This window comes from Rhinolophus sinicus, linkage group LG13, assembly GCF_036562045.2.
Source record: "Rhinolophus sinicus isolate RSC01 linkage group LG13, ASM3656204v1, whole genome shotgun sequence".
Classification (NCBI taxonomy): Eukaryota; Metazoa; Chordata; class Mammalia; order Chiroptera; family Rhinolophidae; genus Rhinolophus; species Rhinolophus sinicus.
This window is the reverse complement of record NC_133762.1, coordinates 13,631,705-13,659,609: the sequence shown is the minus strand read 5'-3', so window position 1 is coordinate 13,659,609 and position 27,905 is coordinate 13,631,705. Positions and strand designations below refer to the sequence as shown.

Here is a 27,905-nt window from a genome sequence, read left to right as displayed (position 1 = left end):
CCCTGCAGCTCCCCTCCCATGTCTGGTACCTCTCCCCGAACTGGCGCAGCCACTTTCCCTACAGAGGCCTGACCGTGGTGACCAGGGCTACAGCCACCGAGGGTGTGGCCGGCTGAGCCCACTGTGCTCTCCCAACAAATTGCGTTTCTGGTTGGTGTCCCAAGGGCAACCCAAGATGGCTTCGGTCCATCCCCAGACCCGAGGAGGCAGCTTTGGCGATGGGCCCTTCTTGCCCCATGCTCACTTTGACCGGAATCGTGCCAAGCAGATGACCCACTGCTTTTGCTTCTCTCTGACCGGAAAGCCCTGCCATCTTCTCTTGTCCCCCATCCCTTCTACTCTGTCTCTCTCTGCTTTGCTTTTTTAACTTTCTCACTCCTGTGGGCTTCAGACACATGGGGTGCTTGCAGAAGGTCACAGCTTGGCCACCACAGCTGCCCTCTTTCCTGACCAGAGCACCTCTGCCTCCCCTTGCCCCTCTCCCCATCCTTTGCACCCAAAGATCCTGTTCTTGGTCCCACTTTGTTTCCTGTGGGCTGTGGGAGGACATTCTGGAGTCAGTCTACCATGTTTCCCCGAAAATAAGACCGAGCCGGACCATCGGCTCTAATGCACCTTTTAGAGCAAAAATTAACATAAGACCTGGTTTTATTTTACTATAATATAAGAACGGGTCTTATATAATATATGATGTGATGTGATGTGATGTGATGTGATGTGATGTGATGTGATGTGATGTAATATATAATATATAATATAATATAATATAAGACTGGGTCTTACATATATTAATTTTTGCTCCAAAAGATGCATTACAGCTGACGGTCCGGCTAGGTCTTATTTTCAGGGAAACAGGGTATGTCATTCACTGTCAGCTGTGTCATTTTGGAGGAGAGATGCCAGCTATAGCTGTCACTTCTTCCATTTTTTTCTCACTCATCTGATAATGTCTAATGTGAGTATCTCCCCAGCTCCTCAGACGCCTCCCCTAAAGAGCCAGGTTCCTGGCAGCGAGGTTGGGGCCAGGGATCTTGTATTTTTAGTGGAAGTGCCCAGCTAATTGCTATCGGAGGCCTAAGGGTGCTAAAACCCAGATCCCATCTCTCTTCCCTGGAGTGGAGGACACGAGGTCTGAAAGCACGCCCCTTCCCTGGGAGTGCTCTGGACAGGGGGGCAGATGTTTTAGCATAATTCTGTTCTTTCGAAACCTCTTCTATCTGACTCCCCTTTCCGTCGCTCCCTCGTCTCACATATGCAGCAGAACACCATGTGAGTAGCGTTTTCCTCTGTGGTGGGGTCCTTGGATAATTGGCGAAACGTGGTGTCCGGGCTGGCCGCCGCACAGCTGGGGGTCCAGATGTTGGATGGCCCGTGTGGGCTTGATGAGGGGGCTTGTATTCATGTGCTCATATGCTCCCCATGGGCTGCCCTCTCCACAACAGCTGTGGGAAATTTCAGTGACACTATTCCTTTGGTTTCTACAGCTGTCACCCTGCCGCTGGAAGGCTGCCTGTTTAGGATTGAGTGGGTGGTCACCGGTGAGGGGAGAGAAACAGCCTAGTAATCCACATCCCCGGGGCACTTGTCCTGCTCCCTGGATCTAGAAGGAAAGATCCAGGGGCAAGGAATACTGGTCTCTGTGCATTCTTCTGGAAAGCCGGCCTCGACAAACAGCTGCACTGAGAGGGCACGGGTGGCATGCTCTCGGCTTCATTCACTGAGACAAATAGTCATGAAAAAGGTTTCTGCATTTCTCTGCAGCCACAGCTGATGGTTGGTGCTGCTCTTCACAGTGCTGTTCAGCATCCCTTGCATGGGGCTCAAATAGCACATTGCTTTTCTAGGACAAAGTTTCCTTAGAAAGAGCTTTCTTCCCAGTAATGAGCCTTGTAGAGGCAGGATGGGCTCAGACCTGCTTTGTCTAAAGCCACTCCTTCTAGAGACCAGAACACTTAACCTTCACTTTTCCGTTTGGATTTTTTTTTTTTTGGTCTCCACTTGGGTGTCCTATTTGGTTATCTTGTCTCTTTTGACATTGTAAGGATTTACAAAAATTAATTTCTGTAAATTACCTTTTGATTAACTTTTTATCTTTAATAAGTGCTTATTAAATGTAGCATTTTTATGAATGATGGAATGATTTTTACATCATAGTGCCTTTTTTTCCTTATTTTATATTATTTGGAACACTTTTAAAAGGATATTGAACCAGGTTACCCGAAGACCCTTTTTCCAAAAATAAGTATTTCGTAATGAGTCAGTTTCATTTTGTTACCTTGTTAAATAGGTACTTTTAAATATAAAATGTAGTGAAATCCATTACAATTTTTATACATCTGCCTTGTCTTTTAATGCATATTGTCAAGATCTAACTAATTCCCCACTAAACAGAAACAGGTAACGTGCTAACATGGTTAATAATCGCATTAAGAATTTTCAGGCAGGTGGAGTGAAAAAGCAACAAAACAGAAGCAAGAATAGCAAAAGAGATAGGTTTGATGACTTTCACGTAAAACTCAAAAGGTTTATAAGTTGGGAATATAAAACTTGGTCAATTACAAATGAATGCATCACTCATACAAAGCTGTGAATTTGAGAAGGACTGAATAGAAATAGAATATGAAGTTGCAAATGGTTTGCAAAATCCTAAAATGGTTGCAGAACCTCACAAACTCGATTTGTTGCAAAATCCTACAAATGCCAACAGGGTGTCAGGGAAAGAATAGGACACTTGACGGGATGCAAAAACTGGACGAGGAGCTGCTGCGTTTTAAGCAAATCGCTTAGTCAGCCAATTGTTCTGCAGCCTCAGGGTGTTCAGTTTCAGTAACTTCTCTGGTGTCTTTTTTCTCCTCTTCTCATTTCTTATTTTAATTGTCCTCATGCATATGTATCTTCCCCTATATGCTATTAAAATCATTGGGGGCCGTGGAGGGCTTAGAAATCATAAATTATACATCAAGTCGTGTTTCATCAACTGACGCGCCCATCTCTCTCTTCCAGAGAACAGCCCATCTTCACCACCCGAGCACATGTCTTCCAGATTGACCCCACCACCAAGAAGAACTGGGTGCCTGCGAGCAAGCAGGCGGTCACCGTTTCCTACTTCTACGATGTCACCAGGAACAGCTATCGGATCATCAGTGTGGATGGAGCTAAGGTACCACCCCGCCCGCCACCTTTCCAGTTCTGTCATTTAGTTCGCATCTAAAGCGATACGATACGTTTAAAAAGTGGAGGGAAAAAGATGCACCCCTGTGCTGCCAGCTTAACACAGATGTTATTGTTATAATGTCTGTATAAGCACATATCCTGCTTTTTTTTTCCCCATTTAAAATTTCGGAAAATGAAGGGGTGAAAAAAGATTTCCCTGTTGCCATATTGTCTTTATAACTAGCATTTCAATGCCGGTGTAATAATGCCTCCCAGGCCCTGTAATGTTCTTAATCTGTCCCTTCGTGGTTAGATATTTACGTAGCTTCCAGTTTTTTACTGTTATAGGTAATGAGCATCGTCACGCAACAAGTACCCTCATTTGATTATCACATGCCTAATTGCTTTCTTTTTGGACATTTCCTTAGGATAGGTTCCGGAAATAATATGATAGGTCAGAATATTAACATTTGATGGCTCTTGACGGATATTGCCAGATTGCTGTCCAAAGAGATCTTTCTTCCAGTTTATTGCACCCCCGCCAGCACTGGATATCATATCTAGTCTGGTTTCGGTGTTATTAGGCATGGGAGTTGAATTTTAATAAATGGTTTTGGAGTATTTCTTGAAATAATTTTTTTCCTGGTACTTCCATTATTCTGCTGTCTTCCTCAGTGTTTGTGCTACATTAGTATGAGAGCACAATAAAAACAGGGATAACAATAGAAGTATCACCAAGTTTACAAAAGAAAAAAAGGAAACTTGTTGCTTTATAAGTTCTTTTCTGTCTTTAAACTGTGTTCGTCCTGCTGGGCGTTTTTACACGGATTATCTGCTGTCACCTGAAGTTCAAACTGTCTGAAGCTGAATTCTCCTATTTCCCCTCTAAACCACCTCTTCATTTTCATTTCCCAATCACTTGGGCTAAAAAAGAGAGAGAGAGAGAGAGGAAGGAAAGGAAGGAGGAAGGGCATAGAGTCATTCTTTTTTCAGTTGGTCAGAGGAATCTGTCTTCGGTGTCTCACATTGATGCCTAATGTTTTGTTTCAAGGCCATAACTCTTGTCTTGGCACATTTTCGCTTGGATCATTGCAGTAGCCTTCCAACTGGCCTCCTCTCCCACCTGCAGTCTGTCCCGCCCTCTGCCTCATGGTCAGCACTCCTAGGCAGTCGGAAACGGGGGAGCTGGGGGCTGGGTAGTAGAATGGAGCTTGCTTGTCAGTTCCTCCCTCCACAAACCCACAACCATGGAGCAGAAGGCATGGGAAGCCTCCATTTGAAGACCCCCTCTCCCCCAGGAAAGGTGTGAGAACCTTCTGGTGCGTCCCGATCTCTTGGTGAGTTTCCCTGTTTTAAGGCAAAACTCTCCCCTCAGCCTGTGTTCTCTAAGTGCGCCCTCTGTGCTCTCAGCATCGTGGAGACTGTAGATGAAGGCAGCTTGGACCTATGTTCCTCTTTTGCTTCCTTCCTCCTCCTCAGGAAGGGAGCCTGGAGTCTTCATTGTACAGCTGAGGGCAAGGAGAGGCAGTGACCTGGCCTGGCACACGGGTGCTTATGCCCAGTGCCTCGGACTCCATCTCCCTGCCCTTCGGGTTGGAGCAGGCTGCCCCCGGCCGGGAGGAGGAGTGTGTCCTGACAGCACACTGTGCAGGCAGGGTATTCAGGTGGAAGGGCTGGTCTGGCCCACACGTCTAGAGAGACGCAGGAACTGGTGTTCTCATCTCCGCAAGCAGGACGGTAAGACGAGGCAGGGCTCTGGGGAGCATTACGACGCGTGACGGTGCCTGGAAGGTAGCACTTGTGTTGGAGGATCGAGTATGTTTATTTGTTTCTTCTGGGAGACGTGGTGGTACCGCAGTTGCATTATCCTACGACCAGGGTGCCCTGATAGGGGTGGAGAATGAAGCCAACCTGCCATCTTTTATCTGTAGATTCTGTCAGTTCACCTGCCACCCGTGAGACGAGTTTGCCCTGTTGTCATTGAGTTATCCACGGATATATGGGGCTTAAATGTAGATAAAGCGACTTTCTTCAAGAAAGTGCTTCAGTCCTATTAGCTGGGCTTTTAGTAATTTGTGTAAGTTCAGCCACTGGACGGTGTGGCTCTGCAGTTCCTGAAGGCTGTGCCGTGCTGGGGTCTGGGGCCAAATGAGCAAGCTGAGAAATCGGGTGTAGGAGGGTGGGCTGGCCCCTCGCTGCAGAATAAGGCTAATTCAGGTTCAGTGTGGGCTACAGCAAGTCACAGAGTCACTTAAATGGGAATCGGAACCCCAGGCCATGGGGCACCCCTGGAATTCAGACGTGGAGACCAAGGGTCTCAGGCCACCCCTCCTGTGGCCCCTGGCCACCTGCTCTTCCTGGATCCACCCAGAGTTCCCGTCTTACCCACGGGGGCACAAGAGCTGTGGCGGTGCCTCATTCTGCAAAAGGAGTGTTCTGTGCAGGAGCAGAAGGCCCGGGGGAATGTGGGGACATGGGGACGGACGGGCCCAAGTGTTTAATTACTGTGACTGGCACTTGGGGCCCAGGTGTGGGAGCAAGTGTCCTGCCCTGAGAATGAGCACAGAGCACTGGACGGCGGTCCCAGTGCCATCTCAGCCCTGCTGGACCTTCCCTAGAGCTGGCGAGCGGCCTCCTGCAAAACCAGCAGCCCGGGTCTAGGTCAGACCCTGTGCCTCCAGCTGCTCCAGAGGCCAGGTGGGCTGTGGGGAAGTGGACCTCCCCAGGTGATAGCAGCTATTGCCACTGCCCCGTCTCTGCAGCTGCCCCCTCCCTACCCAAGGCCAAGTTCCTAAACCCTGAGCCCCAGCGTCCGCCCCGCCTGCGTAACCCAGACGGATCTCCTTCCTTCCACGGGACCCACATAGGGCAGAGTACATTGAGCTGAAGCATTGCTCTTGTCTGCTGCCTGTGCCCACCCCTGCCCCACCCCAGCTTCCCCAGTTTGTGTCCCACCACATTGGGACAACCCGCCTTGGTTTAGGCCTTCGGTTCCACGTGTTGCTCTGAACCGAGATGACAGATGGTCAGAGCTTTAGCCTCCTGGGCTGTGTCCTGGCCCATGGGCTGCTCCTCTGCCCTTGGGCAGGTTCGGGCCCGGGTCCTGCCTTTCTGTTGGCCTGGCCTCATCCCATCCGTGACCTGGTGCCTCTGCTGGTGCTTCTGGGCCAGCTGTTCCTCCCAAGGCGGAGACTGTCCTGGACAGGAAGCCTGCTCCATGCCCCCCTGGGGCAGGAGGGGACGTGCTTCGGTAAGAAGTTGCTGCTGTGGCAGGGACTTGGAGGTCGTTGGGAGCAGAGGCCACAGCAAACTCAGCTGCTGAGTCAACCATGGGCAGAAGGGAGGAGCCGCCAGCAGCTCCAGCAGCTGTCATTCCACACAGGGCACAGCCACCTCGTGTTTCCTTGGGGAAGGATGCGGGAAGTCCTCTCCTCAAGCCTGAGCACGACGGGTGCCACTCATCCCAGGAGCGTCTTCCTGAAACAACAGGGCGATTCCTCCTCTCCGATAACGCGTTTCCATGGCAGTCCCAGCTGCTGTCCAGGGCACGAGCGCGGGACATCGTGGTTGTCGCCCCAGCATTGCCCGACCTCCAAGTCCCTTCCATGTCTGTGCACAGGGCTGCCCAGCGACTGCGCTTCTAGGGCTGGGGACCAGGCCTGGCTTGTCTTTGGAGTCCTAGCACCAAACCAGAGTGGGCAACACCCCCGAAGTGGGTGGGGCAGTGAGTGGGTGATGTGTCAGGCCTGGCCTGCAGCAGGTGTGCCGTGTCCATAGAGGGACAGTGGGCAGGGGTCGGGTCACCACCAAGCGGAAACCAGGCTCAGAATCTCAGAAGTCACCCCGGGTCGGCCCTGTGCGTGGACAGACGGAAGCCACATGAGGGCATCTCGCAAACCCAGCTTCACGGAGCCCTGATGTGAGCCATGACAGTGCCAGCAGCTGTGTGGTTCATGGCGTGTTGGGGGCAGAACCGCCAACCCCATCCTAAAGGAGCCCATTCCAGGGTGTTCTTTAGTGGAGCCATCGCAACCCTTGATTTCCTTGTGTGTTGGCTTCCTGACAGGCCCAGTAAATCACTGCTGTCCTGGGGAGAAAGGGCCTGCGCCTATGGATGAGACTTGCCTGGAGCAGGTGTTTCTCCCCGGGGCTCTGGATGGCTCCGCTGCCCTTGGTTCTCAGTTATTTATAGGAGAGCAGGAACCTCTGTTGGAAGAGACCTTAGAGGTCATCCGTTCTCCAGTTATTTAGCAGCACCCACTGTGTAGCCAATACTGCCTAGTCGTGCCAGCTCGGCGGATATGCCTCTGAAACCTGACTCGTGTGGTATTTCCTTCTGGGAATGTGGAATCCTTTTCAAGAACAGTCAGGGTCCCCTCCTCCGCCCATCACTATAGTTTCCTCTTTTGCATAAACACAGGTGCCTTCTGTTCATGCAGCGAGCATATGGAAGGTTCTTAGCACACAGTAGGTTTTCAGTGAGTGTTGGTTTCTTTTCTTCCCTGACTGTGGTAAAAAACAAAGGAAAAAAAGCACCTGTTAACGCCTACCCTGGAAGCCCGCAACGTCTCTTAATTGTTGTAACTCTGTCCCAGCCTCTTGTGGGAAACTTCCACATTCTTCCAACCTCCATCTCCCTGGATTTGGGGCACACTTTCCAGGAAGAGGCACCCGGAAGGCCTGATTCCCATTTTGGGACAAGCGGTCTCCTCTGAAGTTCAGAGCAGGACCAGAGACTGAAGCAGCTTAGCTTTGTGCTTCTTCCAAGTAGCTCTTGTCATGTATGTTTAGTGCATTTTCTGAAAACACGGACCGGTGCTCGGCAGGAGCCAGGGCATGTGTCACTAGCAGTCTGGTTTCCTCTATGGAAGTTCCAGCGATAACTTGTGGAAGAGGAAGGGGCGTGTGTGGGCTAGAGGAGCCCACCTGAAAGCTTCACCCAAAGCACCCTCTGGGCTTCACTTTGTCCCCACCCTCACCTTCCCTGCTCCCCAGGGAGGCACCGCTTCTCATCCTGCTGCATTTGCCACCCCTGGCGTGCCCCCTCGACACTCAGCGCCGCGCTCTTCTGGTCCCCTCCCGACTGACCCCACCACCTTCACTCCTCCTGCTCTTGTTGGATGCCTTCTACCCAGGCCTCTTCTCTTGTCCCTCTGTCCCCTCCTGCTGGGTGACATCCTCCAGTCCTGTGACCCCATAGCCTTCTGACTCCAGAATCCACAGTTCCAGCCACTTCCTTTGTCCCCAGCACAGTTTTCCAGCGTCCGGTGTGCAGGGTACCATGTCCTCTTCTCACCAGCCTCAGCTCACTGAAGACGAGCCTCCCTCACAGCTGTGTTAGTTTTGTGTAGTTTAAACTGCTCACCTGTACTGTTGAACGTCCGGTAATAACATAAACACTCACGTACTCACCACCCAGGTGAGGAACTCCATCCTGTCCTAGGCTTTCAGGGTCCTTTCTGGGCCTCTCCCTACGTGCTCTTCCCATACCCCACTCTCTTGAAATTGGTATTAGGTATCCCGTGCTTTGCTTTGTCATCTTGCCTCCTGGGTGTAGATCCCGAAACCAGAGGTTGGCAAACTTTCCCTCTAAAGGGCCTGATAGTAATTTTATATATATGTATATATCAATCATACAGTTTTTGTAGCAGCTATTCAATTCAGCTTTTTTCTTGTAGCAAGAAAAGAGCCATGGCCTAGTATGTAAATGAATGGCTGTGGTTGAGTGCCAAAAACTTTATTTATAAAAGCAGACTGCAGGTGGATTTGGCCAGAGGGCTGTGCTAGTTCGTGGACCCTTGTCCTAAATACTGGGTTACGTCCTTTTGTGTGGTTTTGGCTTTGATGTAAAGAGAAGCATACTGGAGACCCCTACTGTCTGTCTTCTTCGTGACTTCCTTTTCTTTCTTTTTGCTTTAAGTGTTCGTGATTCATCCGTGTCGATGGCTGCACCTGGCTCGTCTTCCCTGCTGGGTAGTAGGTCATGGTATGACTGTCGCACGGTCGGTCCATTCTGCTGCTGGTGGGCATTCGTTTCTGCAAACACTGCTACTGTGAACATTGCCACCCATGTCTCCTGGGTTACCTACACAAAGCTCTCTTCCAGGTGTACACTTAGGACGGGAGTTACCAGGTGGCAGAGAACGTGCGTGTTGAACATTATCAGAGAAAGCCTTACCGTTTTTCAAAGTGGTTTTACCAGTCTTTGAGCTTTCATTACCCCACATCCTCACCCCACCCTCGCCGTCATCAGACATATTTTGAATTTGGTGCATACACTTGTGTGCTGGTGATGGCAGTGCCGTTTCCGCATTAGTAGTGAAATGGCGCTTCTAACTTACGTCCGTGAAACCCAGCCGGCCTCATCCGACCAGTCTCACGAAACGGGTCCATTCACCAGGATGAAGCCTCCCTCAGGTCCCATCTCCTCACCCCCACCCCCAGGATATTCCTCCTACACACACGCCTGGCCGGGGTCCTCACCACCGTAGACCCAGGGCAGACAAAAGGTGGTTTCATATGTGACCACTGTAATTCACTCCTCCATTCATGCTGAGGAGGGTGGAAGTCAGTAATGAGTCGGAGCCTCAAAGAGAAACAGAAGCATTAAGGTGGATTCCAGGTACGAGAGCAGTTAGCTGGAAATGACTTGGGGACATGAGAGGATCGCACACAGGAGCATATCCTTAGAAGCTTCTGGAAAAGTCCAGCTTTCCAGGAGGACCTAGTCTTGGTAGGCTGTGCCACGTCTTGCACAGGCTGGAGTTGCCATGTCAGTGGGAAGTGGAGGGAGAGGTCTGGGTAGACTGTCTGACAGCATGATTGCTCTCACTGTCAGTCTTGCTGCTTCTGGGAAGGTCAGTGCACTGGGTTTCCTGGGAGAGCAGCCAGCCGTTTGTCTCACTAATTGTAGCGATGGGCCTGTCAGGGGCTGAACGATTGTTCAGACAGCTACCTCCGGTGAGCCGGTGATGGAAAGGATCGTGTGGATGGAAGGGATGGCTTTCCTCCCCTTTCTTTCTCCCCTTGGGTCTCGGCAGCTCCACCACTTCCAGAGCCTGTGGTGAGCTGTTAGGAGACAGCCAGGGCATTGCAACGCCTGCAGGAACCAGCCTGAGGGGTGGCAAGAGCAGCACGGTGAAGGGAGCGGGCTTCCCTTTATGTTCTTGGCTGACCTCCCACTGTGGGACTGTGTAGTCGTGTTTGGTAAGTGCCTGGGCACCTTCATGCTGGTGACAGTGAGAGGTGGCTGTGCTGAACCAGGATCAAAGCAACACCCCTCCCCAACCCTGCAGAGCAGGCTTGTCAGTAAGGAGTGGGGAAGACAGAGGACCCCATTTCAAAATTCGCATGGAGCGTTCCTGCAAGACTGGGAATTTGTGTTCCAGGAGTGAAAGACCTTTTGTCTGTTCGAGATCGGCAGTGGCCAGTGCAGGTGTGTGGGTAGGAGGGCCCTCCTGGGGGTGGGTGAGGAGGTGGGTCCTGGGGCTCCGAGCGAGGCTTACTTCTCATTTTATATGATGCCCCCTCTGCGGTCCCCATGTGCTGGTGCATCCTTCCACAGAAGGCCACCTCTCCTGTCACAGCAGTCTCTCTCCTTCCATGACTCTCTCCTTCCACATTCTATAGCCTACTCATCCCCTCATCCTTGGGTCCCTGTACTGTCCCTTCCAGTTCTGCTCCACCCAGCTCACACCTGTATCATCAGTCTCTTCATAAATTAAATGGTCCACACAGGATCCCAGTTGGGGTGTATCTTTTTCTTCCTGCTGGGAAGCAGCAAGCCCCATCGCTTATGGACACTTGAAGTTGTTTGAGCTGGACACTGGGGCTCCAGGTGCTAAAAGGGGTACAGCATGCAGCTCTTCAGAGAACGTGTGACATGGCTGGCCATTGAGGGCAATTGGGTGCCTGGCAGCTTTGGGGAAATAAATAGCAGTTTTGGGAACTCTCCTTCGAGAGGCTTTCTCCCACTGATGACTTACGATCTGACGTTGCCCCACATCGTGGTTGCGTATCCGACTCAGCATGGGAGGAGCCACAAGAGGAAGAAGTCAGGACCGAGGGACCAGAGTGAAGGGCCTGCTTTAAGCGTTTGGTCCTGGCTTTGCCGACGGAAGACTGTGTGAGCAGCCGCTGTGGTGTCTCGTTCAGTGCTGACGTTCTGCTCTCTGGGCTCTTTCCCTGCAGGTGATTATAAACAGCACAATCACACCCAACATGACTTTCACCAAAACGTCGCAGAAGTTTGGACAGTGGGCCGACAGCAGAGCCAACACGGTGTTTGGTTTGGGGTTTTCGTCAGAACAGCAGCTGACAAAGGTATGTGGTGTTTTCCACAGCACAGGACGTGCTGTGTCGGAGGCTTTGTCACTGGTCACTGCCCGCTGAGGGACCTTGCAGGATTCCTCTCTGCCTTTGGTTTTGCCCCTTCGGGCACCACAGGGCTGCCAACCCAGTGACCTTTTAGAAATGCCAGGTTCCTTGAAAATGGGGTGTCGTTGGGGGAGGGAAAACATCCGACACGTGCCACGTCAGAGCCTGAGGTCGCAGCAGCAGGAAGCAGCTCTGCCTTCCTCCTCACGTGTCAGCCCTACTCCCTGTGCCCTGGGTGTTAGCCATCAACGTCGGGGACCCTCTGGTTGGAGCCCTTAGACAGAGGGATAAGGTGACACTTAACAGCAGTTCTTAACCTGGAGTCCCCACAACCTTTAAGATGCCACACAGTGGTGTGTGTGCATGTGTGTGTGTGCGTGTGTATGCGTGTGTGCTTGCGTGCGTGTGCGTGCGTGCGCATAGTTCTGATTCGCTTCTCCAAGGGGTCTAACCATCTGTGGACGGTTAGAGAGGTGTCAGAGAGCACATCCTGACTGACCACAGACTCAAACCCCAGGGTCTCAGGGAACAAACTGATGGCCTCTGAGCGCCCTCACCCACATGATGGAAAGAGCTGAAAGCTTGTTTTAGGAAAATAGGGTCCCTTTTAGGGTGCTGGGGGAGTCCTGTGTAGTTATTAAGAACGCATTGGTTAAGAGCAAGACTGGCTAGTTTCCATGACACGGGAACTTACTGGAAGAATGTCCGAGTATCTCAGATCCAAGGGAGAGTTGAAAATCCAGGCCCCAGGATGGATGGTGATGCTATTGTTTGAAATAAAGAGTGCTGTGAGGATCAGGAGAATTTACATCAAGGGGAATCAAGTATGATGATGATTTCTTAGAAGAATAATACTAGAACCTCTGTCTGCGAGCCATGGGACTGCCTTCGTTTCTATCCTGAATTAGTGCCTGGTGGGGGAGACGGGGGGTAGGACAGCTGCTCGCCTGCCGAGCGGCCCCTTCCCACACCTGCCTCATGTCCAGGCTGATGGGGTTGAAGCCTCAAACTGCAGGGAAGGATGAGGTGGGGAAGCTTCTGTCAGAGATGGCGCTGGCTCGTCCCGCCCAGGGCTGGAGTTCACAGACGCCCAGATGGTCTGAGAGAATCACTGCCAGCTGCCTGGAACAACTTCTTCAATCTTTGGAGGAATCAAAGTATCTCGGAAGAATAAAGGGGAAAGTTTCACTGAACAGACTTGAAAAAAGGAAGAATTCAAAACAAAAATCAGAACAAGTTGCGAAAGCTCAGTTGTTTATGCTTCTGAGAACTGGAGACCTTGAGCTGTACCTTCTTCCCGGTGTGGCCACGTGTGCTTTCCCCCAGACACAGGAAAATGTCCTTTCATTAGTGAGGAGCGCCTGGTCTTCCCGTGTCACTCCATCTCCTTCGAGCGCCGGAGTCCCTGCCCTGTGACAGTGGCCTGCCATTGTCCCAGAGACTTACCACAAAAGCACTCAGGTGTCTCCTTTGTGCAGAATGTTTCAAATCAACCTTGCCCTTCTCTTTGAAGGGAAGATTAGCCACACGCTGATAAATTACTGTGAAGTGAGGCTGGCAGTCTCCACAAGTGGCAATTAGCTGGCAAAGAGGAGCCTGAGCCTGAAGGGTTCTCGAGGCATGTTGCTGAGGGGACAACTGTGGCTGGATATTCCTGACTCCACAGACTAACCACCCACAGATCTGAAAGGCGACCTGGTAATCAAACACGGTAACTAGGCTAGAAAAAGGAACACCAGTGTGGATATTCTCATTTGAGAACATTTCATACACACTTCTCTCTGCACCCCCGGAAGCAAAATAGATACCTTGATCTGTACTGCCTGCATTGTAAGGGCTGCTTTACACCACAACCCAGAAAGTATTACGGGGCCATGCTCTGCTCTTTAGATAGGCTTTCTAAAAATACTAGAAGCTGCCTAGTCCCAGGCCTGTCTACCCATGGAAAGGACGTGAATGTTCAGCCCACTGGAGAATGTTGAACGCGGACGTGCAAGCTCTAATAAAAGGAAGAAGAGCTTCTGGAAAGAGACAAAAGGAAGTGGAAGCAAAGGAAAGAAGGAGCCAGTTGTTGAAGTTGAGATTCCTTCTGGCATCTGACCTTGAGATGTCACCGTGCTAGATTTGGTTCCATCTCATTCGTGGCAGACAGAAGGAAACACATCCTGCCACGAAGGGGAGTGATTCAGGATGGGGCGCCAATGCTCTGTGACTGAGCCATAAAACCCTGCCACACATGTGGTATTTGCTTTTGACCCATTTTGATGATTTCCTCTGCAATTCAAACGTTTACTTTGTTAACTCAGTGTATTTGTAGAATATTGTCTTATACCTTTCTGTCACCCGATTTGAGGGCCAGTTTTGTTTTGTTTTCAAATGGGAGGGATTAATCATTCTTTTGATAACTTTTTCACTAGAATGCTTTTGGCTGCAAATCACAGAGAACTTGATCGCAGTGTTTATGCAGATAGAGTTATTCTTTTCACACAGAAGAGAAGCCAGAGGCGGGTGTTGCCAGCATTGGCTCAGTGGCTCCATGATGTGGGGTCTGAGAGCTCTGTGGGTTCTGTTTGTTTTTTCTATTATTGGCCTTCCCCTCATGGTGATAAGATGGCTTGTTAAGCTCCATCACATCTGCATTCATGGCAAGAGGGCGGAGGCAGAAGGTGGTACCACAGCAGCTTCCCTGTGAGCTCCCTTGGCAGAGTTCTTCTAGGGTCCCATTGTCACTCCGGGGTCCCTAGGCCACCCTCTCACTCCCCCAGAAACCTTTGTGGTTTGAATATCCTTGGATCCATGGGTTTACTTTGTAGAAATCAAGTCTAAGGAAATAATTTTAACTGAGTACAGAGATTTGGCTATGAGGATTTTCCTTGTATCGTCATTTACCACAGTAAAAACAAACAACAAAAACCCAACCTAGCCTAAATGTGTCGCAGTAGGATATACCCCAATTTATCCTTCCACATAATGTTGTACAGCAATTCAGATGATATAATGGATCATATAATTGCAAGGAAATATTAATGTCATATTGTTAATTTTGAAAATAGCTAGCTATAAGATGAGATATACAGAGTATCATTCTATTTTTAAAAAGAAATATGTGTACCAGATGCATAGATACATATAGTAAAATATCAGAACTTTGTGTGGTTAGTGCCTGTCTTTAGGTGATGGGACTATAGGTTTAAAATATTATTTTTAAACTGTGCTTGCTAAATTTACAAGCATATGTGCCTTTTCATAATAAGTGGGAAATACTATGAATCTTAAGACTTGGAGAGAAGGGATGATTTAGCAAAGGATAGTCGTCTGTCAACTCTCTCTGTGACTAGTGCTTCTCTTCTGAGGGTTGGAGTCTGTGAGGGGAACATTCTCCCAGGGTGTCTGGATTGCTCCCAGTTTCGCATTATTGCGGATAATGCTGGGATCTTCTGAATATCTTGAAGGCCTTTTTTTCGTATTCTCAGTTATTTCCATAGAATAGTTTCCCAGAAGTGATAGCACTAGGTCAGTGGGTGTGAACATTTTTTTCACTCATTATGCATATGTCCAGATTGTTTCTCAGGGGGCTGTACCAACACACAGCACTACCGAAGTATCTCGCCAGCCCCGGTTATTATAATTGCATTTAGTGTTTGCTCACTTAGCAGGCAAAGAATGGGGCCTCATTATTTTGATTTGCATTTCCAGTGAGGCTGGTTAGTCTTTTCTGTACGTTGCTTTTGTATTGCATTTTTTAATTCGTGAATTTTGCCATTTCTCTATTGGGTTTTTCATATTTCCCTTTTCAATTTGTACAAACTCTTTTTGTACTAAAGAGAATGGCTCCTTTTCTATTGTGCTAGCCTAGCTATAGCTAGTTCCCCCAGGCTCTTGTTTTCCTTCTGATTTAGTCTTTTCCCTTTTGTATTTTCAAAAGCTTTACATTATTATGTCATCAAAATCTGTCACTTTTGTGATTTTCTTTTATTTTTTCCAAGTTTAGAAAATTACTCTCTCACCTCTCAAGCAGAAGTTTGATAAATGTTCAATTCTGTTTGCGTGCAGATTTTTTAAGGTTTTAAAAAATACCCCTTTAACTCATCGATAATTTATCATGCTACTGGTTTGCGGTAAGGACTTAAATTAATTTTACCCCAATTTAGTAAAGTTATCTCAATCATCATATACTACATAATCTTCCCCATTAATTTATGAGTCTTCTTTTGTCATAAGCTAATTTTTATATAAATGATGGGGCCTGTTTCCATCGTGCATCTGCTAATAGCGCATCTTTTTAAGTGATTATTGAAAATTGATCTGATAGGGCTTATCTTACTTCATCACATTGTCAGCTTAATTTCTGAAATTTTCTTTTTGATTCTCACCCACTTGCTTGTAAAACAAAGTCCTCTACAGGCTTTGAGGACAGGAACCAAGTTTTTCTTAAGTATTCCAGTGTCCCCAGCACATAGAGACACCTACTCAATATTTTTGAATGGATAACTTCACCCTTTGTGGAGCTCTTTTACTAAAGTTCACAGTTTTAAGGCTTTCGCTGTCATTTTACTTGAAGAAACACGTCAAATCAAGGCCAGAGAAGCCTCGCTTCCCTTTGCTGAACCCGTCACATCCCTAGCAAAGCCCCATCTCTGGCTCTCCAGGGATCCTTGGAGGTGGTATTAGCCTCCACACTCTATAGAGGTAGAAACCGAGGTTCACAGTGGTTCATGTGCGTGCGTTTGAAAGGCCACTAGGGGTCAGGTTTGGGCATCTTAGCTCAGGTAGCAGTTCAGCAGGTAAATCATAGGACACTAGTGTCCAGTGCTGGCGTCACGCGGCCTGTGTTCAGTCCCACTGTGACCTTGGCCAGTTATGAAACTGCCTGTTCCCCATTTGTATACTGACAGTACTAAGCGTACCTCAGGGTCACTGAGGGGTAAGTCAGACTTTGGACGTTCTAACCACCCTTCATATTTCATCCCTATGGGACGAGATTCCTTTTTCCCCTTTTTTGAGATGTTCTTGGCTGTTATTATTTATCTACCACCTTGAAGCCCTGTAGGCTGTGTGATTTGATGTACATGTGTAACTGAGGAGAACAGTTAAAGGATGGAGCTGCAGGAGCTGTGACATCAGAAGTTGTCCTCTGGGCCACTCAGTCCATATCTGACGCTCCGTTCCTCAGGCCTTGTCTTTGCCGTAAGGGTTCCTGTGGCCTGTTTTGGAGTTAAAGCTTGTATAGGTCATTTTATTTTGAAGAGGAAGTGAGTACAATTCTACTTTACATTTTAAGGTAATGGGGCTTCTCTTTGCAAATGGAAGATCGAATCGATAAATAGTTAGCAACTGCTGTGGGCAGGACTCTTGGTGTTCCTGTTGGCACAAGGAGGTGACTGGATGTGTAGAATGATCACGTGGAAATCAGATCTGGGCCCAAGTTCAGGTTTACCGTTTACTAGCCGTGTGACCATGGGCAAGTCTTAACCTCTCTAAGGCTCCAGTTTCTTTTTTTGTTCTTCCTTTGAATTTTTATGAGTTTATTTTACCCAGACTGATGACATATGCCAGCGAGCAAGATCTCAAGTGCTCTCTCTAGGGCTCCATTTTCTTATCTTGAAACTGTAAATGAGAATTCCCATCCTACAGAGCAGTGGTAAGGAGCAAACGAGGGAATGCGTGGTAAGGAGCCATTAAACTCCTTCACATGTAGATACGGGAAGAGTGTGGTAAGTCTGCCCACCTGGGCCACCTGGAGGGGCTGCCCTGGCGGGTGTCGGGGCAAAGAGAGAAGAGCCCATTGGAACTAGAGCTTTGAGCCCTGAGTCTCTAAGAGCTGAGCTAAGGTCTGGACCCTTCGGGGATGTCAGTGTCAGGTAGGAAGAGACAGAGAGAATGGAAGCCCCAGGCTCTGTGTGGAGGCGACTTGTTCTATCACAGCTGGCAGGGCTTTATTTACTGGCTTGTCTGCCACTGTCTCCTGCTATTCAACTCTTGGCCTCCACGGAGGCAGGAGTAGGACTGGGACCCACGCAGTGTGCATGACGCCCCAGCTCCCAGCTTGGTGCATGGCCCGGTTCCGGTAGGGGGAATACGTGTCCGCTGAAGTACTGACTGGTGCTCAAGTCGTGTTTGTTGACTGAATGAGCGTGATGCTAGCCGATGACATTTTCAATCTGGTTTTACAAGCAACTTCGAATAAGACACATGAGAGAAAGGGGCCCTAATAGGTACGAGAAGGACCTGAAAACAACAATGCTTTGGTTTGGGCGGCTGGTAAAGGATTAGGGTATTTGTGGGGAGAGAACCAGCCCCCACTGTACTGAGCGAAGCACAGGCCGGGCTCCAGTAGCAGGGGCGTCTGTTGAGAACCACATGCATTACAGTTTTCTTCAAATCATGTTTGACTTTTAGTTGATTCTGGGCACAAAGACATTTCAAATAAAACCTTCTAAAAATCGCATCTTTTAATGTCTTAATAAGACTGAAAGGCCCTTATGGTGCTGCTCCAAATCTCTTCCAGGGTGACATTCGTATTTTGAGTGATGCCTTAGGTTGTCCCGATCAGGTAAGCTTAGGAAGCAGAAAGATGGGGCAGAATAATCCCAGCTCTCATCACAGCACCTCCCCAAGCAGCAGTCTTGGTTATCTGGCAGAAGAACTGTGCCATTCTTAGCTTAGGCCTGCACCCTGGATGGGGGTGTGTACAGGCCTGGAACCAGAGCTCATTTGCTCACTGAACTAGCTGTGCCTGCTTTATGCCGGGGTTGAGAGGAGGTGCCAAGAGAAAGGCATGGACCTGCTACCATCAAGGAATTCATGACGTGACGGTTTTACGTAAGGGGCCCACTAAAAGGAAGGAGGGGGGCTTTGTCCATCCCTGCTGGACCTCACTTGTTTTAAGCAACAGGTAATGTGATTTTGCTCTGACAGCCTTGGGATGGTTACATATGAAGCCCTATGGCTGTGGCTTTCGTGAGGGGCCTGCAGGAGCAACACAGGCCAGAACAGAAAGGCTGACCTTCCCTGCTTTGAACATGGTGTGCGGTTCACCAGCGCCTGTTGTCTGGCAAGGGTCCCGAAGCAGACCACTGTGGTCGCTGTGGGGAACACACTCAGGGGAGCCTGCACTCAGACATTAATGAATCGTCAGCAAGTCACAGAATGTCGGTAGCCTTGCAGCTTGCTAGCTTTTTTTTTTTCTTACCAAGCACATTGAGCTCACTCTTGCTTTGCCATGCCAGCAGGATCTATCACAGAATGTTCTCTGTTCGAACAATGTACTTGCTAATTAAAATCAGTTGCCTTGTCAGGGACTATAAGCCAGTGATTGATGTGATTGCCCTGGGATTTTAAGAATTTTTTTATTATGAAAATATTAAAACATGTTTAAAAAGTAGAGAGCATAGTATAATAAACAGCCATGTACACATCACCTGGTGGTTAACATTTGCCACATTTCTTCACCTATTGTATTATTGTTGAAGTACTTTAAAGTAAATTACAGACATCAACACATTTCACACCTTAATACTTCAGCATTTATCTCTAAAAAAATGACATTTTCCAACGTAAACAGCATCATTAGCACTTCTGATAAAACTAATATAATTCCTTGATGTCATCTAACCCGGTCTGTGTTCACATCTCCCCACTTGTTCCCCAGGAGCCTTTTATAGTTGGTCTGTTCAAAACAGGATTCATCATAGGCTACATGTTGTCATTTTGCTGGTTTGCATTTTGACATTTTATATCTTAAGCTTTTAAAATCTAGAACAGTTCCTTCTCCCCAACTTTTTGGATGTTTTTGTTTTCCATTGCATTTGACTTGTAAGAGTTCTTGCATCTTTTGATAGAGAAGATGAAAATTTTCACAGATTCCTTCTGCAGTACAGCTAAGTTTCTTTTCTTGCCTTTGTATTAGTTACTGTTAACCAGATGAGTTTGTTTTCAATACATCATCATCAGACTAGCCTGAATAGCTTTTGACCCTGGCCAGTAGTATTTACTGGAAGAAGCATTGCTTATATTCATGTTTTTCTGGTTGTATTTATATTCATTTCTTTTTAATCTCAAGTAAAATTCTTTTCAATTCTGTAAAATTATACAGAATTGGCCTAAAATGAATGCAAAATAATAAAGACAGGTTCTGAATATCAGCCATGTATAAGGTTAAGAAAAACCTTAATAACTGTTCTTCATGTTCAGTTTGCAGAAAAATTCCAGGAGGTGAAAGAAGCTGCCAAACTAGCCAGAGACAAGTCGCAGGACAAAATCGAGACCTCAAGTAATCACTCTCAAGTGAGTAATTTGTCCATAAAACTAACCCGAGTATGATCAGTGATTGAGCCTCTGTTCCTTGTCACTTTTGACAAGAAAGAGGGAATTTAGCAGCAGGGCATTTTGAGGGCTTTCCAACTACTAGCCTGTTGATACAGGTGGATGGGACATGTGCCGATGAGGCTTCTGAACTTCTCAGGGTTGGTGATGTGATTTTGATGGGATTAGGGTAATGCATGTCCCTGACCCCTAAGAGGCATTCTCTGGTCACTGTGTTTAAACACCGGTGGCAACGCAGTGTGTTTCCCTGCTGTATTGGGAGGCAAGCTCTACGTGAAGGACGCATCAACAAGTGTAGGTACCTTGTTCCCGTGAGAGAGAAAACTTGACTGATGCCTAACAGCCCTCGTCTCTGTCTCCCTATTCTAACAAAAGGCAGGTAGGAGACGGAATTCCAACAGCTCGGGTTTAGCCAAAGGACGTGTAGCTTTGCCAGAAATCGAGTAGTCTGTCTCCATAACAGTATGATGACCAACTCAAAGAGACCTCTTTGAACCTGAAATAAACATACCTTCATTCCTGATATCTAGATTGGTGTGTGTAGTAGTGGGCGGACAGCTTGACCTAGTGACAGGGTTATACATAGGGAGACAAGGAAAGGGAGACAGCAGGAGCAAAGATTTGGGGTCAGGAATAAGCATGATGCCGCCGGGCTGGGAATGAGGTGTGCTGTGGGAGGACAGAGAGGCACTTGGAGATACCGGGAAAAGCCTAGGATTCTTCATTGTACATAGTTTACTGTTTATTAGGTTTTATTTAGTTATTTATTCTCAGGTAGTTGGCAGACTTCGGCAGTGTTTCATGACTGTCGATCTGAAATTGGCATGAGGATTGCATGTGGGTGGTGAGGAAGTCAGGGTGTGCCAGAGAAGGTCAGGGGGAGGCTGGGGGTGAGGAATGGCCAGGCCACAGGGGTAAAGACGAAGGAATGCGTGTTGGGGACAGCTGGTGGGAAGAGACGCAGGAGGCCTGCACGCCGTGAGCAGCCAGGACCATCAGCCTCGTAGAAGCAATAGCTGAAGGCTGGCTGCAGCGAGAATCAGTGGGGAGAGGAGGGCAAGCGGTAGGGCCTTGGGAAATGAACCCATTACGGGCAGTGAGCCAGCAGACAAGGCAGACAAGTCCCACCATCACTGAACCCAAGAAATGAGGCTTTTCAGCACATCAGTTCTGTAGAGGAGGGGACATCATGCCAAGAGGTCCCTGGGTTTGTCAGCCGCTGTGGCTGGCCCTTAGGACACGAAATTTGGTGGCTCGGCGTGTTTCGTGAAGGCAGAATCTGTATCTGTCTTGAGCCACTCACGCTGGCCACCAGTAGCCCACGGCAGCACACAGCAGCCCACGGCAGCACACAGCAGCCCACGGCAGCTCACGCCAACCTCAGGCTGCTCACAGCAGCCCTGCTCCAGGGAGAGCTGTTGTTCACAATCTTAGCTGTAGAGGGCGCAGCTCACTGGCCCATGTGGGAATCAAACCAGTGACCTCGGCGTTAGCAGCGTGGTGTTCCAACCACCTGAACCCGGCCCCAGAATCTTTCTAAATAATCTTTAATGTAATCTAAGTGATTACTGTTGATTTAGTATCCTTAATTACCATACTGAGCAATCTGAGGATCTATAAAATCGGGTACCTGAAATAGTCCAAGGTCTAAGGAAAGTTTGTAGCCCCAGGATTTTTAAGTTATGTCAGCTTCTAATACTTCTTCCTCACTTACCGTTTCTTGTTCCTTGTTCTAAATCTTTCCTCTTCATTTAATTTCTGGCTTCTGTCAGTGTTATTGATATGGAGACCAGGCATCCAGGCTTGTTAGGCTTAAGTGTGGGCACACAGGCTCTGAGTAACGGCCCCAGGTGCTCTCTTGTCCGTGAGGTATGCAGACTTTCTGAACTCTCGCGGCCCTTCTGGGCTTTGTCCTTTGTTCTGGAGAGTCTTTGCTATTGGTCTTTGACTTGTTAGTCTTCACTGCGTTCAGGTAAGATGAATTGTTCTCCTAAACTCACAACCAGTTTCTCATTATGCCTGACTTGCTGCCACTATAAGGACACTCAATAACGTGTGAGGTAATTCACTTTGGCCAGGAGTCTGGGTGTGAAAGCCCATCTTCTACTCAGGCATCCAGTGTCAATGGGACAGACGATGAAAAAGCCTCTCACGCGAGTCCTGCTGACATACACCTGAAGTCAGAGAACAACAAGCTGAAGATCGCTTTGACCCAGAGGTAAGGGCATTTCAAACCCAGGTGCCGCTTTCTCCAAGGTCAGCGTTTCCCTGAAGACGGTCCTGCTGGGCAGGGGTCCAGGAAACTGGGACAGGAGACTGGGCCCTGCTCAGAGCGGCCAGTCTTCTGTCCGGGCCATGAAGCCAGCTGACTGACCACTTCATATGCAATTTGTGTGAGTGTGTGAGTGTGATAGAGTGTGTGTGTGTGTGTGTGCAGTACATGAGAGAGTACATCAATGTGTGTATGTCTGAGAGAGAGGTGTGTGCCTGTGCGTGTGTTTTGTTTTGTTTTTTGAGAAGCCAAGTTTATCATTTATTCATATATGATAAGATTGAGTCTTGAACATCCAGAAAAATAGGTAAAAACCTAAGAAGCTATTAAAAATAATATAAAACCTCACAAAAGTCAGTAGCTTTTTTATGCACAAACAAACAGCACATGGAATACATATTAGAAAAAGAAATTTCCTTTATAATATGAACTGGAATCCTAAAATACATAGGAATAAACTTAAATGCACAAGGGCTATGTGAAGAAAATGCTAAACTGATTTTGAGGACCATCAATGAATAATTTAACAAATAGGTATATTCTATTGGAAGTGGTAGGAAGCCTTGATATTTTAAAAAGGTATCACCTTCCTCTCCATTGATCTATAAATTTAACATGGTCCCCATAGTGATATCAACAAGATTGTAATCTTTAATGACTACACAAGCTGTGCCTGTGCATTTGTGTCTTGAGAATGTGGCCCGTTTCCCAGAGGCTGGGCTAGACTCCCTGGTGTGGGCTGGCTCACCAGCACCTCAGAGGGGCTGGCTTGGAGTCATTCTGCTCACCTGGCTGGGGGTTTGGCCAGCTTCCCCCAGCCTCTCTGTGGCTGAGAAGCTGCTCTCCTCAGAGTTGCCCCATCTAAGAGCTGTGTCATATTAATTCCCCCATTTTATAGATGAGGAAACTGAGTCTAGGTGGTAAAGCGAGGCCTTCCTTGCCCAAGGTCACATGCTTGGTAAATCATCTCGCCACCCCATACTTCCTTCCTTTCACTCAAGGCTGCAGCTGCAGTCTCTTGAGGAACCTTCTCTGAGGAGCCAGTCACATTCCCCAGCTGGAGCCAAAGGGTTGGTACCCACCTCTCAACTCAGCAGGCCTGGCCCATTTTTGGAGCTTACGCCCTGTGTTCTGCCCTAGGAATTCCAGAAAGATACGTGACCCTTAGATCCAGCCACCTTCTTTGGATTGTGGGTTTTGTCAGGAACTTCAAAAGGCAGCATTGTGACCAGTCGCTTTTCTTACTCATCAGACAATTATAAGGACTATTTTTAGTTGTTTAAGTCACAGTAAGCTGCCTGAATAAAAACATTCTGACCCCAAAAATAAATGTTTTGAAATCCCAGTTTAACAAAGAAGTGAATTACTGCAATGGGTGTGAAGCCATTTCCCCAAATCAGCTTAAATTCTCAATCATCAGTTCTGAAATTAATCAAGCAATAATGTCTTACTCTTTTTTCAGTTTGTGGTGTTTGAAACTGAAAGTGTGTATTTTCCAATCACATCCCCAGGTCCTTGACGCTGTGGGATGAAAGATAATGCAGAGTATTCAGATACAGTTGTTTTTCTTTTTTAAAAAAAAAAAGCCTTTAGAAGCAGAACACTGCTCAGCCAGGCAGTATTCCGGAGCAGCCAGGGCTTTCTGATGGGCTTGTCACTCAGCCCGGCCCTGACACCTTGGATCACACCACAGATTCAAGGGTTCCAAAGCCAGGAAACAAAAGGCGCATCAAGAGCAAACAGCAAATGAGGGGAGCCTGACTCCAGTTTGTTTTTGAAAACTTTTTCACTGAACACATAAGATCAAAGCTAAAAAGGGGGTTTTTGTGGTACCACAGAGGTGTCCCTCAGATCTGTGGTGACACAGGGCTGGCCAGGGCTCCCACACACACTGTGATTAGAACCCCAGTTCTGTCCCCAGGGGCATTCCAGTCACTGTCTCCTCTGTCCCCAAGTCCTCTGCTCTCAGGTCTGGAGTCCTTTAAAAGCTCTCAGGAGGCAGAGGGTATGGGGGCACCATTACTACCTGGAGCCAGGCTGTTTGTTAAACCCGGGGTCCTTGGCTCCTAGAGGGGTGTCAGGAACTTGTCACAAGGGTCTGACAGCTTTCATGAGATTCTCAGAGGGCCTCGTGGTCTGCCCAGCACTCCGAGCCTCTGTCCTTGAGGCTCATTTCAGGAAGGAACTGGTGTTCTGCGGCACACGGAGTAAGGGAGGGGGTCTTCACCACACTCTGTGGCTTCATCCTGCGCTCCATCCTTCATCTCCGCCTTCTTTAAGAATTCTGTTCATTTCTAAAGTGATTCTTTAAGAAAATAGCCTGGGAAGGTGACGGGTTTGCACCAGAGAGAGGCCAGTCCCTCTTGGCACTTGGTTCTCCAGCCAGCCCACCGGTAGGTGAGGCTGTAGCCCTCTAGGGGCAGCTGAGGCAGGGAGGGTCCCCTTCCCCAGGTGCATGGGGGTGTGGCAGGAGCGATGGCATCTGCCATCCCGGTCACTGCCTGGCCTCTCCCCGCAGTGCCGCCAATGTGAAGAAATGGGAGATCGAGCTGCAGACCCTGCGGGAGAGCAATGCCCGGCTGACCACAGCGCTGCAGGAGTCGGCGGCCAGCGTGGAGCAGTGGAGGAGGCAGTGCTGCATCTGCCGTGATGAGAACGACCGGCTGCGGAACAAGGTGGGCACTGGGGGCCGCCCTGGAGGGGGCAGTGGGAGGGCTGCCAGGCCCCCTCTTCCCCCCCACTTCACCCTCATCCCCACGGGCGGGGGGAAGACTGCCTCCCCCCTGAACCTCCGTCCACCCCAATAACTGATTTATTAGTTCTATAATTCCTGTTGCGAAGGACGAGGTAAGTACACGAGAGACCTCAGCAGTGTCCCTGCAAACAGCGCCCTCTGATGCCAGCTGTGGGCAGCCCTCCTGGGCCTGTCTGCGTTCTGGTGATCTGAGGCGGAGAAAAGGGACCCAGGGTTGAGTGAAGAAAATTGATTTAGGAAATGGTTAGGAGCATTTGCTCAGAAACCCTGCCTCCGGCAAATCACTATTTCTGAAAATGGGAATGTGGAAGTGAGAAAAAGAATCGAGCCCTCGAAGTGGGGGGTGGGTGCGTGCTGGCTGCCGTCATGTGCCCTCTGCTCTCCTGCCTTCACATCCAGGCATTTTGATTTTTTCAGAATTCACTGCAGCCTCCCCTATAATTACACTCTTCGTAGCTGGACTGAGTTAATGAGGAAGTTTTGGGGTGGCCAGAGAATCCCCAGTTGGGACCTGAGGTCGCTGTGCTGATCGTGTTTTAATGGTCAGCACGTTCGGCCCACAGGTTGTGAACACATTCTGCTTGGTAAGTGCAGGATTTCAGGGGTGCACATCACATGACAGTGGTATTCACTCTCCCTCCCCCCCCCCATTTATAACCTGCCCACCCAACCTGAGTGGAGCCACTGGAGACCGCTGCTCTGTTTCAGCAGCTTCCTGGGTACAGATGGCACATAAAAGTGCCTTGTGTCATTTTTCCTTCGTGCCCACTGCTGACAGTGAGGGGCACCGGGCCAGGTGCTGACTCCGCACGTTCCCTGCCGAGGCCTGGCTGGTCTGCCTGCCAGAGGGACCGATGCCCTTTCTTTCCTTTTCCAAGAAAAGAGCTGAGCTTCTCCCCGTGCACCTGAGTAAGAAACAGAGAGCAGGGCAGGAGGGGACGGCGTGAGTGCTCCCTGAGAGGAGTGTCAGCTTCCTGATGGGAGGCCCTGGGACCCCGGCAGTGGGGCACTTTTTTTACACGTGGTTCCTCCCCTACGGTCCACACTGCACATGCACTTTGGGCCCCAGGAATCAGTCAGCATCAGATGGCAGTGCCAGGGGTCTGGCGCCTTTGTCTCCCTTCTGAGGGATCAGGCCTGTGAGGGAGGGAGAGAAAGGTGCACTCGGGATTTGCGGGTTCAGCCGGCACCACTGCTGGTGTCCAGGAAGAGACCTGCGGGCCAGGCTCCTCTGCATGTGTCCGTGTGGAAAGGTCATCTTGATTTAAACCCTTTGAAATGTTACCGTGCCCATTTGGTGGCCACTGTCCCACAGTGCTCGGTTCGGTACCCCGCTGGCTTAAAGACTTGAGATGAAACAATAATTCAGCACATGATTAAAATGATGTAAAAATCATTGTGGGGAGAAGCAGGTAGATTCATGGGAGGTCTGGCCCCTGCTTGTGACGGGTCCTTAAAGCAAACCTAAAGGTTCTGTCCCGTGGCCATGAGAGAACCCAGAAGCCCAGAGCATCCTGAGGCCAGGTTTTGTGACTTACTTGGCTCTGCTGGAGGTAAGTAAGGCATCTTGTGCCAGCAGGGAGGGGCAAGCAGCCCCTGGGGGGCCACATGGAGTTTGATCGCAGCCATGAGGAACCGTTTCTAACTGGGTTAGTTTATGGTTAATTTAAAAGAACGCATAACCAGCTGTGGTGGTCTTTTGTTGAATGATGAAAGTGAACTCGCATCCCTGCTTTAACATGTGATGTTTACCCAAGCTTGACAAGCTGGAAGAGCAAAGCAGTGTGATCAACAGGGAGAAGGAGAAAAACTTCCAGCTGAAGAGAAGAATCGAGGAGCTGGAATCAGAACTGCGAGAAAAGGAGACGGTGAGTGGCAGAGCTCTGACGGTGCCCCTCAGTGTCTCTCTGGGCCTTGTGGGGTGATCTCTACCCAAGGGCACAGCAGGTGGCTGTGGGCATGTGACCGGGCCTGGCAGCTGCCTGGACATTAGCACAGAGACAGAGGCAAGAGTCGTACCAAGGTGCAAATACTCCAGAGCAACGGCCAACCCGTGACCCTCTGCAGCCTCCGGGCTGTGTTTATTCTGTGGTCAGCCATTCAGATCCAAGAGGGAGCTGAACGCTGTACCAAACACTCACAGGCTTATCAGGTGATCTGTCATCAGAAGTAATGTCCTGCTGTCAAATTACTGCGGCGAGAGCCACTGGTCATACTGTCATTTATTTTCTGGGAAGCAGGACAGCTAAGTACACAGATGCTACAGACCCTGGGCAAGTTACCAAACCTTTCTCAGCCTGTTTCCCCATCTACAACGCAGGAATCATCAGAATACTTCTCTTTTTATGGTGGTGTACGGACCTTGTGTGATAATACATGTTACACACTTAACCCTTAGAGTATCTGATGTGTTAAGTGGTAACGTCATCACCTTTATTATTTCTGCAAACAGTACAGGTTCCAAAAGCTGCTTCCATTTGTGTACGCACAAGTTGGGGGATTTTCAAGAATACATTCTATCTGACTTGCTTTCACATTCTTTTTCAAATTTCTGTGTCCTATAGGAGTTGAAAGATCTCCGAAAACAAAGTGAAATCATACCTCAGCTCATGTCAGAGTGTGAATACGTCTCTGAGAAGTTAGAGGTAAGGGCGGGGATACATCCGGTTTGCTCAGACAGGAGGGCAGTTGTGTCACTCATCTCTCCAAGTCCTCTCCTTGCATACCCTGCTTGGTAAGGAAGAGCGGTTTTCTAAAGTCAGTAGTGCCTGCATGCCAGATGCCATCTCTGACCCCCGGGCAGGTTCAGTTTTCCACTCACGTGAAGGTGTCGTGTGCAACCTAACCATAGGGCAGAGCAGCGGGGGCTGAGAGCATAAGCCCTGGGTGCTATTCCATCTCGCCATGTGACCTTAGGCAGGCCCCCCTCACTGGCCTCGGATTTCTGATCCCCAAAAAGACAGTTTTAACCTCCTCCTTCACTTCCTAGGTCTCCGCACTTCAGGAGCCCTTTATTCGGGTGCA

General features: G+C 48.9%; 1 protein-coding gene across 11 annotated transcripts in view; it reads left to right on the top strand.

The window, feature by feature from the left end:
- HOMER2 (homer scaffold protein 2) overlaps positions 1 to 27,905 on the top strand; it is a 91,428-nt gene that overhangs the window by 54,896 nt on the left and 8,627 nt on the right. For 7 of the 11 annotated variants that reach the window (XM_019743437.2, XM_074318340.1, XM_074318339.1 and 4 more), the window contains 7 exons: positions 3,004 to 3,160; positions 11,344 to 11,475; positions 19,723 to 19,815; positions 21,933 to 22,072; positions 24,645 to 24,801; positions 26,639 to 26,749; positions 27,446 to 27,526. In XM_019743437.2, the coding sequence (XP_019598996.1) occupies positions 3,004 to 3,160; positions 11,344 to 11,475; positions 19,723 to 19,815; positions 21,933 to 22,072; positions 24,645 to 24,801; positions 26,639 to 26,749; positions 27,446 to 27,526 (871 nt within the window). The remainder of the gene's footprint in view (positions 1 to 3,003; positions 3,161 to 11,343; positions 11,476 to 19,722; positions 19,816 to 21,932; positions 22,073 to 24,644; positions 24,802 to 26,638; positions 26,750 to 27,445; positions 27,527 to 27,905) is intronic. The other 4 variants (XM_074318341.1, XM_019743439.2, XM_074318342.1 and 1 more) reach the window with 1 other exon arrangement.